This window comes from Megalops cyprinoides, chromosome 3 (assembly GCF_013368585.1).
Source record: "Megalops cyprinoides isolate fMegCyp1 chromosome 3, fMegCyp1.pri, whole genome shotgun sequence".
NCBI classification, from domain to species: Eukaryota; Metazoa; Chordata; class Actinopteri; order Elopiformes; family Megalopidae; genus Megalops; species Megalops cyprinoides.
The window spans coordinates 1,910,508-1,925,548 of record NC_050585.1 but is presented as its reverse complement, the minus strand read 5'-3'; the positions used below and the strand labels follow the sequence as shown (position 1 = coordinate 1,925,548).

The window sequence follows — 15,041 nt, the reverse complement described above, 5'->3', positions numbered from 1 at the left end:
TAAAATATATTAAAAATGTAAATATTATTTACAAGTGTTTGCTGTTTTATTTCTCAATCAAAATTTGTTTTGTTTAGTTTTCTTTAGTAATATGTCGGCTGTGTTATGGCTAGGATGAAGGAATTGAACTGTGGGATTTTTTATTTCTTGTGTATTTCAAATTTGTTAAGTAAGGAAAGTAGATAGGAAAATAGATGTTTTAAGATAAAACTGGAGTTGTGGGTGTTTGCAGAGGGAAGAGGGGGAAGTGGCGACATAGCCCCCGGATTAAATTACTGTTTGAGCCCTTGAGTTACAAGGTGCAAGGTTACAAACTGGCATTACATTTCAAATGTCGTTTCGTAAATTTAAACATTGAAGAAATGCATTTAGACCTACAAGTGATGACTATCTTGCGGAAATGCAATGAGATTGCCAATCCAGCAGATGGCGGGTTTGCCTGACACAATGAGCAGCTCATATCCCAAAGGCGAAGAGCTGTCGGATTTCCTAGAGTGTTGTTGCTGGTAACGGATTGCCTTCAATAAGAGCAGTTAGCAGCGCTGCTTATAGCACGACGGTGTGGGGCACGCTGTTACACTGGAATATGCGCAATAACCGAAGAGAAACGTGGACAAAGCAGCCAATAACGGACGTGAAACTGCGCCCATGTGTAATTCAGGTAGCTAGCTAACCTAACGTTAGCTACTCTTTCGTTCATTGTGAAGTCTAACGTTGCCGGTATTGTGAACGTTGTTGCTAGTTTGGATTTTTTTTCCTGAGAGTTACTTCCATAAAAACTAAAATTACCCCTCGTTATAGTTTTTCTTCTAGCTAGCTAATCTGAGATCTTTTGCTGCCTGTATCGGGGGAAAGTGAATTGCTCTTTGTGAATTACTACAGCTGAGCGCACTTTTCCATTTATCGTGCTCTGACACCTTGTCCAATCGAGATTAGTTGTCTGTGTGTAGCGTACTAGCTAGCTGTCATCGTGAGATTAATTGACCCAGTTTGCTAGATAATAAAATGCGTAAGAATGTGGATTTATTTTTAAGTAACGGGTAGACGAATGGGGTTTCTATCTAGATTAGCTACTTGAAGCATTGTAGATTGTAGATACTTTTTGAATCCCATCTGGATAGTTACCCTAGCCTTGGGATGTGGATCAAACAGAACGATATAAAGGCAAAACAGCTCGGACGGACGGCGCTCTACCAGGATTAGCTAGTTAGCCTACTTCAATGCACACAACTCTACGCCCTACGAGAACACTCATGTACAACACGGGGCAAATTACAAACTTAAAAAGTAAATTCTGTTTAGGGACTCCGAGGAAAAACAAGAACACGTAACAAAGTAGACTATAGTCAGTATCTGGATGACATTAAATGAATTACCCCAATTAAATTAAATTAAATTAAATTAGAAATGGGCGAATATCATCTAGCTGGCAATCTTGCGAGTTAGCTACCAGCAGCTGTGATATTTAGCTCGAGAAGTACACACCAGAAGTAGAAATGGAAAAATGTTGCATTTGCTGCATATATTCCAGTGGCAGGAGACTTGCACGAAAGCTTAGGAAATTTGTTTTAAAATGAACAACACTAACTTTAGCCCTTCCCTCCTACACTGTGCTGGTCTTGGATTGAGCCAGTGGTGTCCCTGTTTATTGTTCCCTACAGGTAGCTAGTATGAAGTTTTGAAACTTGGCAGTGTTCAGTGTTAATAGGTATATTTATGACAGGTTACAGAATATATACCTTCATATACATGATGTCTGTAGTCTTGAAGACAGAACGCCAGTGAAATTTGAAATGTGTAAAATGAGTAACTAGAAGATTTAAAAGGCCCCTCAGTAGATATTTTATACTCGACTAGGAATCACTGACCAAGCAACTCCCACGTTCAACAGCTCAGTTCTGGAGCAGAAACGAATATGGGGTCTTTGAATTTAGCAACCAGAAATGACTGTTGAACAAATAACACTGTTTTTTTTTTTTTTCCAATTTACAGTGTACATTGTTTACAGAGTATACTGCTAACACCAATGCAGCACTAATTCAGGCAGTGCAGAGATTCATAGAACAGTCATTTTTCAACGGAAGGTGAAATTCCTGCTAAAATGTTCTGGACAGTACATACCCTGACCTAACACACACACAGAAATATATGGGGAAACTGTTTAGTTTTTGAGCATAAGATCTCGAACTATATATTAGTGCATTCTGGCTCTAAACAAGAGGTTTCATTGGGGTGTTAGGCCTAGGTATTCAAAAGAAGCTAGTTTTGCGCTGTCCATGAAAACATATTACCTAAAGCATGAATATAAAAGTTCACAGACAAAGTAAAATGCAAAATGCTATGATATACACTAGATGGACAAAAGTATTTGGCCACACCTGTTTTTCAGGGTTTGTGCTAGGCCCCTTATCTCCAGTGAAGGACAATCTTAATGCTTCAGCATACCAAGACATTTTGGTATTTTTGCTTCCAACTTTGTGGCAACAGTTTGGGGAAGGCCCTTTTCTATTCCAACATGACTGTGCCGCAGTGCACAAAGCAAGGACTATAAAGACATGGTTTGATGAGTTCGGTGTGGAAGAACTTGACTGGCCCGCACAGAGCCCTGACCTCAACCCCATCGAGCACCTTTGGGATGAACTGGAATGGAGATTGCGAGCCAGGCCTTCTCATCCAACATCAGTGCCTGACCTCATAAATGCTCTACAGAATGAATGGGCACAAATTCCCACAGAAACACCAAGTTCTTGTGGAAAGCCTTCCAAGAAGAGTGGAAGCTGTTACAGCTGTAAAAGGGGGACCAACTCCATATTAAAGTGTATGTATTTGAATACAATGTCATTACAGTTCCTGTTGGAGTAATGGTCAGGTGTCCGAATACTTTTGTTCATATAGTGTATGTTGTAGACCATCACCCAGTCCCTGCTGTCCACATTTGGTGTCTAGAGAAAAGAAGAATGTATACTGACCTGGCCCCATATTATGATTTTTGCTCTGATTTTGCTCTTGGTGATTTTGTTTCACATTTGCCATGGTTCTTGGTGAAAATGGGTGCTTGCATGATGAAGTCATTGAGTACTTCAGCATAACATAAAATTGTGTATCACATCCTGTAAATGGTGATGTTTGCTCTTGCATGTAGCATGGGAGCTAAGTGTGAAATTCACTATCAAAATGTTCTCCAGTTTAAAGGTTCATTTCAAATACAGTGAATACAGTGTCAGGTATTACCAGCAGTAGCCAGTGAAAATGAACCATTCAATAACCTAATGTGCCATCAACAAACAAGTGTTGTATTAAACATGCACGTTATGTATTGCCATTGTGCATTTTTCCTGTAGTTATACCTAATAAAGGTAACCAGCTAGTATTTTAAGTATGAGTAATGCAGAATTTATTGGAATATTTGAATTAGAAATATAACTAAATAAACCACCACATCTCCAATTTTCTCTGCAATTTTCAATCATAAAGCCCTAGTTGTATTTTTCCCTAAAACAAATAATTAAAAAGAGTGAATATCCAGTTTAAAAAATCATTTATTCTATAAAAGAGAAATACTTGTGAAGTAAAGGGTTCTTCCTCAAGTCACATGGTTCTCCGGAAATTACATCATTTTAACTGTGGGGAAACAATGATGCATTGATAGGTATATCTGCAAAGCCTTTTTTGTCTGTCTTCCTGGATAGCTAAAGTGAGCACTCTCATGTCAACTCTTGCTCCAAATTTAAGAAGAATTGATATTTATTTCAAATTGAATTGTTTTTATTTAGTGTATGAGCGTTCTTACTCAATATGATGTGCTTACATCCTCATCATCACGTGGAGATCAATAGCTGCTCACAGACTGTAAGCAGTTATTGTATTGGATGGAATCACAGAAAAAAGTGAGGGATACACATAGCTTCAGAACATGTACAGTGTTTTAGCCCAGATTCCTGTGGTTCTGCAGTAGCTTCCTCATAATGTGAGACATACTGTATGAACTGAATTAGAACTGCATTATGTGTACATGAATTAATAGAGTAATAATAATTGGAATGATAACACCACTAGGGGGCTGAACCCCTAAATGGAAACTAAAAAGTTGCAACTATTATTTGCATACTAGGTTACTCTTGTAGACAATCTCAGGGGGTCAATGACTGCACACAAGAGTGTCCACTGGACAAATACTACACTGAGATGATGGTGACCCATCTATATTTCATCCTCCTTCTTCCTGAGCAGCTCCCAAGGATGACAGGGCTATCTAAGAATCCAAAGTTGTTTGCCAACAGACAATGAAAGCCAAAGGACTTCATGTAAAATAAACAGTATATCATACAGGAAATGAACTATGGAGGCGTCAAAAATATTGCAAAACATCTCATAAAATAATGCAAGCAGTGCAGATCTTTTCACAGGTGAATGTTAGCACACAGAAGTAGGTTATTAAGGGTATGGATGTCATTTACCTTCATTAACCTGGCTTGTCTACCTTGGTGTAAATAACTTAACATAGTCCAGGATTACAGCTAATCGGTGTGTGTTAAACCTCTGCTCTGCCTCCCACTAGCTTCATGACTCTCCTGCTTGTCACACCCCCAAGGGTAAATGACAGGATTATCTTTTCTGCTTTTTGTAATTTCTGGTGTCATTAGCTTTGTTCTGGGCGATGCTGAGTGAGAAGTTGCCACGTGTCACATTTAAAAAAAAAAAACTTAAAAACAGCCACGTGCAGATTGAGAGGGCTCTGATTTTGGCCCTCAGGATTGATCAGTTTTTCTAATACCAGAGTCTGAGAAGGCCTGTCCCACAGGACTGGTCGAAATTCCAGATGTGCCAGGATAAGGTTAGTGCCTATTCTGCTTGAAGTATGTGTGTATGTGAAAGACTAGTTCAGTGTGTAGTGCCACATAACACTTGCATGGACCAGAGCCAGATTATATGAGGAGAAATGAGTATGTAATCTCATTAGAGGCAAAAGCTGCTGAAGATGTTGGGGGAGGAGGGAACGCTGTGGCATTATTGATTTGTGGCAGGCTGTATGTTTCTGTCATGGTAATGCAAACTGGTCTCCGTATCTGATGTGTCAAGTTTCTTATTTTAAGACAAACATTTTATTATGAGGCATGTTTTTAAAAAGGAGGGAGGAGGACAAGACCAGAGGACAAGGTAATACTATGACTATTAAAGAGGGATGGTCAAGTCGTGACAAAATGCTGTGTGAGAACAAAGGTAAAATGCTGTTTCAAGCTCTTGTGCACTGAGGATGAATGATTTTGGTGTGTGTGTTTAAGAGAATGTTCCATTTTAAAGTGTTATCATGAAAGATAGGATCTGCATTTTTATTTTCAACCTAACAACTGGCATCATAGCTGTGACATCATAGCTGATGATTTTAGTTTTGATTGGATTGATGACCACAAGAACAACTACAGGGTGACTAAATCCATATACCTCTGTTGAATAGCTCACTAGTGATCAATGAATGATTTAAAAGCACTATTTTTATTAGTGTGGTTGCCCACAGGGCAGGCACACTACTGTTCTTGTGTTCCTTATTACTAGTGTGGTTGCCCGAAGGGGAAGCACGTTGCTCTTGTGTCCAGTATCATTATTATTAGTAGTAGTAGTAGAAGTATAGCTCTAACTGTGCTTAAACCGTTCGCTTTACAGGCACCAAACCAATCCCAAATGGGCTGGTCCGTTCACCATTGATGTGCTTGAATTTTAAAAAATCATAGTTTTATGGTTGTAACCATATTTAAAAAAAACGGCTCTAATTTTACCCCATTTAAAAGAGAGGATCTTGGAGTGCGGGCCGAAGGCCCAGTTTCTAAACTGCCGTATCCCGGTGAATACTGCATCTACACTCATTAAAATACATAAAAATAGAGCTACAGTTGTGCAGACGTGCGGTGAATTTGCCCCTCTGTGTCAGGCTCCAGCGCGAAAGAAAGAGAGGTTACGTCCCTCCATGACACTCCATTAAATACCGTTGTTTCCAATAGCTTTAGTTGTTCTCAGCTCAGCTGTTAACGGTGCTAGCTGAAAGAGTTTAGTTGACCAGGGAGACAAGGGTTCGAAACTCATTTCCAAATACCGTTTTCTTTAATTATGTATTTTTTCAGTTATATGCCAAAATAGAGGCACACTGCTCTTTGTCAGGCTCCACCGCGAGAGAGAGAGCGCGTTTGCAACGCCCGATTTCACTTCCGCGTTAGATAAACTGGTATTTTAAAAGTGCCGTACTTCCGCGAATTCTGGCTCTGCATGTATTTTGTAGCAGAGCTGAAGCGAGTTGCTCGTGTGACCCCTGTGTAAAGCCAGTAGGATTGCAGCTAGCGGAGCGATTTGAGCAATTACATCGCTCCCTGAGACTTCGTGCCGTTTCCAACATCATAGTGGAGAATCGCCTTCACGTCAACTGGTAACTGGCCGTAAGAGTTTAGCTGAGCAGAGGGACAAGGGTTCAAAACTTGATTCTATATAGTTTAGTGCTGTGATGAACGCTTTTTGAATTATGAACCCAAATCGGCGCCCAGTTCAACCTTTGCTCTAAGTCATGTAAACACATTCAAAGGGAGCTCACAGCGTCACACACATACAGAGGGAAGGCCAACGGCAACTCGAATAGCGCGTCTGCTCAATAATGCACACGGACAACCACACTTTATTTTCTTCAGAAAATACAGAAATCTAGTTATTAGGGGCCAAGCACCTATTGTAATTGTTGGAATTTTTCACTATTATACTTTTTCCTCTGGGAGTCTATGGCAGCCCATAGAACCCTTTGGTGGATTTTTATGAAATTTGGCACATTGATAGAGGACAGTCCAAAGTATCCAGGCCTCAAATTTGGGGTCAATCCATCCATCTCTGTAGCGCCAGGCCAAACTTCAAGGTACATTTTTGCTTATAACTTTTGAACCGTTTGTCCTAGAGTTGTGATCTTTTTTCCCCTGAATCCTTGGGTCATGACGATTCGAATGCACACATTGGCGTTAAAGTCCGCCATATTGGATTTTCTGCCATTTTGAATTTTTCGAAAAACCTACTTTTGCGAACTAGTCCTAGGCCGTTGATCCTATCACCACCAAATTTGGTACGTATCATCTAGAGATGGGTGTGACCAAAAGTTATTCAAAGAATTTTGTTAAGGCAAATGATGTGGCTGCTGTCATCCAATGAATTTCCATGCCGAAGACACCAAAAGAGGAAGTGAGCCATATGTCAGGACTCCTTGGTTGGAGTCACGCCAAAATTGGTATATTTTATTGCCAGGGGGAATATTGGGTACCCACCACGTTTCATGAAATTTGGCCATATGGGGCCGCTATACCAGAAAAACAGAAAAAAATTCAAATGCCTATAGCTTTGGAACCAAAGCAGATGTCTCAACCAAAGTTCTTGTGCATCTTCACAGTGAAGGACCCTAGCTGGGAAAGCATGAAACCTGTGTGTCGGCCATTTTGTTTTTCAGCCATCTTGATATTATCATTTTTTCAATGGTTTTCGATGGCAGACCATAGAAGCCCTAGGTGGATGTTGGTGGAATCTGGCACCCTCATAGAGCACAGTCCAAGGTATCCAGGCACCAAATTTGGGCTCAATCCATCAATCCATGTAGCACCACCAACAGGCCAAATTTCAGAATACATTTTTGCTTATTACTTTTAAACCGTTTGTCCTAGACTTATTTGAATGAATCCCTGGGTCATGATGAATTGAATAGACTCATCCACTGTAATGGATTTTTGAAAAAAAAAAATTATATTTTCAATTTTTGAATAACCTACTTTTGCGAACTAGTCAGAGACCGTTGATCCTATCACCACCAAATTTGGTCCGTATTATCTACAGAGGGTTCTGACCAAAAGTTATTCAAAGAATTTTGCTAGGGCAAACGATACGGCCGCTGTCGTCCAATGAAGCTTTGTTGGAGTGATGCCATACTTGGAACATTGTGTTAGTATTAGGAATACTGGGTATGCATCAAGTTTCATGAAATTTGGCCACTTGGTGGAGCTATACCATTAAAAATCATTAAAATACCCATTACTCTGGCAGAAAAGCAGATATCTCAACTAAATTTCTTGTGCTTCATCAAAGTTAAGGATCCTATCTGGGAACTTAGGAAACCATCAGCCATTTTGTGTTTCATCCATCTTTGATTTTGTCAAAAACGCATTTAACCACCTCCTCCTAGAGTTATGGCACAATGAGGTTTTGTGTATTACCTCTTTGGACCATTGTTTAGTGAAATTGTTTGCACCAGGTTTAGTGAAATTTGGCCACTTTGGGGTGCTATTCTGAAAAACAGGTTTAAATACCCATGTGTCCATGTACTTAGTTTTTAATGACATTTTGTTCTAATGGACATCACAAGGCACAGACCACACAAAGAAAAGCAGATATTGCCACCAATTTTTTGTAGGTCATTACATCATTACATATCAGGTCCTAACTAGAAAATGAACACATAGTTCAGTGTCCAAATGGCATGGCTGCTAAGATACAATCAGTTTGTAGCACTTAAAATAGGCACATCTCCTGCACCTTTTGACCTATTGCCACAACTAATACACTAAATACTGTTGAAGAAACACTTGGACTTTCCATATTGGCCTGAATGTTAGACAGTGGTTTTTTTTCTACTTCAAAAATTACATCTAACAAGTGGGGTTGTCTTACATGGGAGGACTAGACTTTTTAATGTCATTATACATTAAGAACAGCAGATGGCACCATTGATCTGAGATTGTTGAGTGCTATTAGAAATCCCAGTAGACTAGTTTATTTTTACTTTATTTAAATGTCATCTAACAGATGTAGAAAATATATCAGAGTACCTTGTTTTATTCAGTGTATGTTATTAATGTTAGCTGAATATGTTGTTATGTTATGTTGATTTCAGATTGAGATTTCCTTTATTGTCTTTTTATCACGCACTTGCGTACAATCAAGAATGAAATGCGGTTTCTCCTGTATCAACAGTGTATATAAATTAGAAAGAAAATTAAAACAACATATATCCATAAACAATACACTCAGTTTTGTAAACATTTGGAGGGGAATAGCAGCATGACGCTATGGTGGCATGTCTTTATGGTATAGTTGGAGGGGAATAGCAGCATGTACTGTCAATAAATGATTTTTTTGTCTGTACAAAACATGCCAGGTGCAACATGAAATGGATTGCACTAGTGTAGAATAGTGTCTGTCTGGTCCTATGGGGGGATTAATGGTTCAGTGGGGGGGGTTGGATTTTTTTAAATACCCAAAAATTGCACTCCTCCAACAGCGTTGGCACTTCTCATTGCAATGTCCCAAGAAGGCACACTGCATTTTATGGCACTGCTTATGTTTAAGCTTGACATATATGTAGTGGGGGGCAGTGCGGTGGTGCAAATGTCTGGCAGTACTGCCTAAAATTATGGAGGTTTCAAGTTCGGAGTGCAACTGCGATCAGTTTGTACCTTGTCCCTGTGTTCATGTGGCTTTCCTCTGGGTATTCTGGTTTTCTGCCACAGTCCAAACACATTCAGGTAATGTCAATTGAACATGCTATATTGCCCATAGGCGAGAGAGTAAGAGTGGGTGTCACTTTGTCTGTTCAGCCTGTAATGGATTGGTATCTTGGTCAGGGGTTGTTCTCATTAGTTGTCAACCTGGTGGCCCCCTTCATTGCTGCTTGCAGCTATATTTATTTATTCTTCTTCTAGCTCTAACTGCGCCTCAGCCGTTCGCGCTACAAGCTCCAAACCAACGCCAAACGGACTGGTTCGTTCACCGTTGGTGTGCTTGTAGCTACTTCTATAAACGCTGTAATTTTACCCCCATTCAAAAGTATAGAACCGAACAGCGGGAGGATTTCACTTCCACATTTGAAAAATACTTTTTCAACGGTCTTATTTATGTGAATTCTGGCTCTGCAGGCGTAATTATACATTAAAGCAGATGTATAAGATTCTCACAATGTCTTCGGTTCAGCGCTAAACTTTTCGTGATCTCGTCAATACTTTTCGCTTGTGAGAATGCAAGTGGCGTCTAATTGGAAAATACCACGAGGAAATCTGGACGTTTCTAAACTCGCAATGATTTCAAGCGACAATGTAACATACTACAAATGTAATTATTAATGGTCGCATACTGGGTACTACACTGAAAAACAACATGCAGTATACACTATATACTTGTGTAGTACGCAGTACACAGTATGCAGTAGGTGGTTTCGAATACAGCCACTGCGATTTCTGCAGCGTACTTTTTGCGTCATGTCCTGCCTCCTGCACGCTCTACCCAGGCGCCGCCCCTCACCTAAACCGAACCGGAGTATTTCCTGTAGGTGAGAACGCGTCTGTCACGGACAATCTCCTGTTGTGTGCTACATGTATGAAAGGGCAATTCCGGCCAATTTCCGGACCTGATTCTCCGGACTTTGTCCGGAGTTCATATGTGAAAACGGCTTTAGTCACGTGTACACTTTCCTTTGTCTCAGGCAGGCAGCCTGCGTCAGACGGAGGGGGTGGGGGAGGGAGACGGAAACTACAAAGCAGACAAATTCGCGCATACGGTCAATAATGCAAGCAGGCAACCACACATTGCATTTTCATAAGGAAATGCACACAAATCTAGTTTATGTTGTTAAATTGTTGCGATCCATTCTTGGATAACAAGAAGTAAACATTCAGTTCTCTTTCATAACTTTCATTAAATTTTGTGACAACACAGAGTGTGAATAGATGATTCAGTATGTATCAGCATAATCAGCCACAATTACATAATCTTTTAGGCATCAACACAAAAGAAAGCCCATTCTGTAAAACAAGCAAAGTTATTTAAGCATACCTCTAGTTATATAAGCATGCCTCTTTTAGGTTTAGAAAATGCATTGTCCTGTAATGTAATGGTAGTTTTAGCAAATATACTATAGTAGGTTTTACATAATGTGCTGATTATGTTTCCAAAAGCTGTGAATGAAGTCTAGTGATGATTGTATGCTTTTTGTTTTTTTTTTTTTTTTTTTTTTGGTTTGCCCAGTGAAGAGATGACATTGTTGATTGTGGAGGTAACCAGCTGCCTGATTGGGTGGGTAGTGCTATATGCCTCTCTCTGTTACCTGAATAGTCACCGTGGCTACGAATGGAACTGTCGCCTTGTGACACTGTTTCACGGCATCCTCATCGTCTGTGTGACAGCATACATTGGCTTCATTGATGGACCCTGGCCTTTTACACATCCAGGTAAGATACTCAACCGCCTGTGTTATTACTTATCTCTAAAGGGGCAAATGCATGCAGCAACAAAACCTTATGATCTTCTTCTCAAGAACACAGGAAGTTTAATGATGACATCACACCATTCAATCCAACTAGGGCTTGTCATTCTGCCTATAGCCTAGACTGTATCTAGTACTGTGTCAGGCCTGGTCTTGAACGCTCAGGGTCTCTGCTTCTTCTATGAATTCTGGTAAGCCATTTCATGTATTCATAACTCTCGCTGAAAAATATACACAATATAGTAAAATGCCTAGACTTGGATGCAGTGCTCTAAATGTATTCTCACAAAGGCATTGGTTAATATTATTATAACCTTCTTTGATTTGAAATAGATACTTTTTGCTATATTTCCTAACATTCTCTTTTTTTCTGCTTTGGCAGAATATCTTTATCCAGATAGAGTTGGATCAACTATTAAACCCAAGTTTTTCATATTGCACAAGCTGTAATTTGGCAACTCCTGTTAAATGTGCCTTATACTGCTATTGTGCACATGTAGAATTTTATATCTGGTGATGTTCAATTTAATTTAAGTTCAATTTAAGTAGATGTTTTCCAACTTCCAAATTATACTTACATTTTGTAGAATTACAAAATGTGGTTTCCAAACTGTTAGCTTTTCAGCCAACTTTAGTGTCATTGGTGAATTTTACTGTTTTCCTTCCTGTTTTGGTTTATCCTTATCAAGGTTATTTATGGAAATATGGAGTAGCAGAGGTCCCAACACAGATGCCAGAGGGACTCCACTTCCCACAACTCCTTGCTCTGACCTTATCCCCCTTATCATTACTCTTTGTATTCTATGCTGAAGCAAGTTTTAATCCACATTGACATAAATCCATTAATTCCTATTCATTTTAATAATGAGTCACTGATGTGCTACTTTGAAAAACTTTTTGAAAATCCAAATTATATGCCTCATGTTACTCAATACATTTCTTGTCTCCCTGAGATGCTGAGTATCCCATATGATATCATTTTTGCAGGGTGTAATTTATATGTTTTTAAAAAATAATTTTGACCAATCCCTGAGGGTAGAATTCTACAACCAGATTCAGTTTAAACTTGCCTGTTAGTCACACACAAACTTACACAGATCTGCACAGTCACTTTACTTATATAACAGTCTACATCATATCCTGTGGAATCTGTGTTTATATTTATATTTAACTATATATTTATATTTATATTTATATTTATATTTTTATATTTATATTTCTAAACCTACCATGTGCCTTGATGCCCTTGCTGTAAATATTTGTAGCTTGTTTCTGTGAAAATTCTTGTTCTTGTCTCTCAGTGTCACTGTGTTATGTCGAACTGTTGTATTGTCACCGTGGGCCTGAGAGAAACATTATTTCAATCCTCCATATGTCCTGTGCAAATTGGAGAACTGACAATAAAGTTGACTTTGACTTTGACTGTAGTTTGCTGATAAGATCCTGTTTTCGTGTATCTGTACTTTACTGTCTTCTTTCTGGTTGTCTGGAATTTTATCTGTTTGCGACAATTGCAAAAAGATTTTTGTTAATGGTTTATAAACAGTCTTATCAAGTTCTTTCCAAGCGTATATCATTAGGGCATGCTTTGTCTTAATTTTTTGTCATTTTTCCAATACTTCACCTTCACTTATTTCAGTATTACTTAACACTTATTGGGTTTCAGACGTACCTGTGATAACAGTCCTTGTGTACATGTGTTGTACTCTACATATTTGCAATTTATTTGCTTAATTTTTGTAGTGGTATTTTTGCTTTTACACAACAGTGCTAATCTAAAATGAAATTTCCAGTGAAAGAGTAATGTAGCGCTGTGAATGATTTGTGAAAGTGATCATCATATGTGATAATGGGCATGTCGGGGAAAGTGATCATTATGTGTAATATATGTTGTACTGTATATGTCCAGGCCTCTAGCCGGCGTGGTAAGCTGATGTTTGGTGTGATCAGGGCTCTGACATTTCTTGTCATCCACAGGCACGGAAAATACCCCGCTGCAGGTCACAGCCCTGGCGCTCAGCCTGGGCTACTTCATGTTCGACATGGGCTGGTGCGTTTATTTCCGCACGGAGGGCTCCATCATGTTGGCGCACCACACCCTGAGCATCCTGGGGATCGTGCTGGCGCTGGCACTGGGCGAGTCGGGCATCGAGACGTGCGCTGTGCTCTTCGGCAGTGAGATCACCAACCCGCTGCTGCAAGCACGCTGGTTCCTGCGCAAGGTGGGCCGCTACCACAGCCTGGCGGGTGATGTCGTTGACCTGCTCTTCGTGCTGTTGTTTGCCAGTGTGCGCATCGGGGTGGGTGGCAGAATGCTGTACTGCGAGCTTACCTCCCCCCGGCCCTCACTGCTCATGAAGGGTGGCGGGGTTGCCATGTATGGCCTCTCCTGGGTCTTCATGGTGGACATAACCCGCTTTGCCTGCCGCAAGAGCGGCGCCAAGTTCCGCTGCTGGCAGGAGGCCCGCAAAGCCGTTGAGGTGAACGGGAAGTCTGAGAAGGCCAGCTGAAATGCTCACACAGGAACACAGCACTGTGGGATTGTATCTACACTCCTGGGCAAAAAAATGGGCCAAGCCTAAAATCGCAAGCTTTTAATGGTCTTAATAACAACTCATTGGTCAGGAAATTAGCAAGAATCATACAAATACACACACTCCTGAGACCTTCTGTGCCACCATTTGCTCGTTAACTTTTGCGGCAGTGAATTGTTTGGGAGAAAACTGGAAACAAGGAAATTCACTTATATAGTGTTCTTGTACACAAGGTAAAATAATGATAATGATTAAAATGTTTGATATAAAATTCAAACTAACACATGTCTGGATGTACAAAATTTTCTAAAAATATCTTCTGGGATGTTTTTATTCTGAGAAGATAAGTCATTATTTGGTGATCTGCCACACCTAACACAGCCCGTCAAAGGCCTGATAATGAGCTCATAAGTGGAGCCAGGAGTAATAGAGAGATCTACAATATGCAGTATTGTGAGTCCCAAGGAAAATCTGCTCCAAAAAAAGCGAAATATCATGCAGGGGTTGCTGTCAGAAATCGCATATCTGGTCTTCATCAGGCCAGCTGTAGTTATTCTGAAATTTACAAGACCCTAAAGGCAGAGAAAATCCCTATTTCTCTATCAGCTATTAAGAGAATAATAAATAAAGATAAATAAATAAAAATCTTTACTGTCCACCAAGGTGGAAATTTTCCTTTCGCTCACCAATACATATAAGACAGGTCAAAGGCATTTAAAACATACAACATAAAACACAGTCAATAATAAATACACTAAAACACAATCCATAAAAAACACTGTTAATTTCTGTGGCTAGCATGTCTTAAATTCCAGTTGTATTTAGAATATCTACTGCACATGGGACAAACGACTTTTTAAAGACAGCTTTAGTCGCCAGTAGGACTCTATAGCGCTTGCTAGAGTGCAAGAGCTCAAACTGATTAAAAAGAGGATGGGAGCTGTCTGCCACAATACAGTACTCTTGGCTTTATTCAATGTCCTCTCTCTGTACAGTTGGCTCAGTTGTTTTTGAGGTTTGCCAACTATCTTAGTGGCCATTGACACAATTTTGTTCAGTTTGTTCTTTGATCTGCAGGTCAGATGGTTGTACCATGCAGAAAGATGGAATGTTAAAACACTTTCAACAACAGATTTGTAAACAACTTCTAGAATCTGTGGACTGACCCTGAAGCTGCTGAGTTTCCTCAGAAGGTACAGCCGCTGAGAGCATTTTTTGTATATATACTCAGTGTTGCTGTA

At 39.8% G+C, this 15,041-nt stretch overlaps 1 protein-coding gene across 1 annotated transcript; it reads left to right on the top strand.

Annotated features, from left to right (window-relative positions):
• The first annotated feature begins 501 nt into the window (after positions 1 to 501).
• tlcd5b (TLC domain containing 5b) lies at positions 502 to 13,784 on the top strand. The gene is made up of 3 exons (XM_036525756.1): positions 502 to 661; positions 11,029 to 11,231; positions 13,244 to 13,784. Exons 2-3 carry the CDS (start codon positions 11,036 to 11,038, stop codon positions 13,774 to 13,776), a joined length of 729 nt encoding a protein of 242 aa, XP_036381649.1. The 5' UTR covers positions 502 to 661; positions 11,029 to 11,035; the 3' UTR covers positions 13,777 to 13,784.
• The last annotated feature ends 1,257 nt before the right edge of the window (positions 13,785 to 15,041 follow it).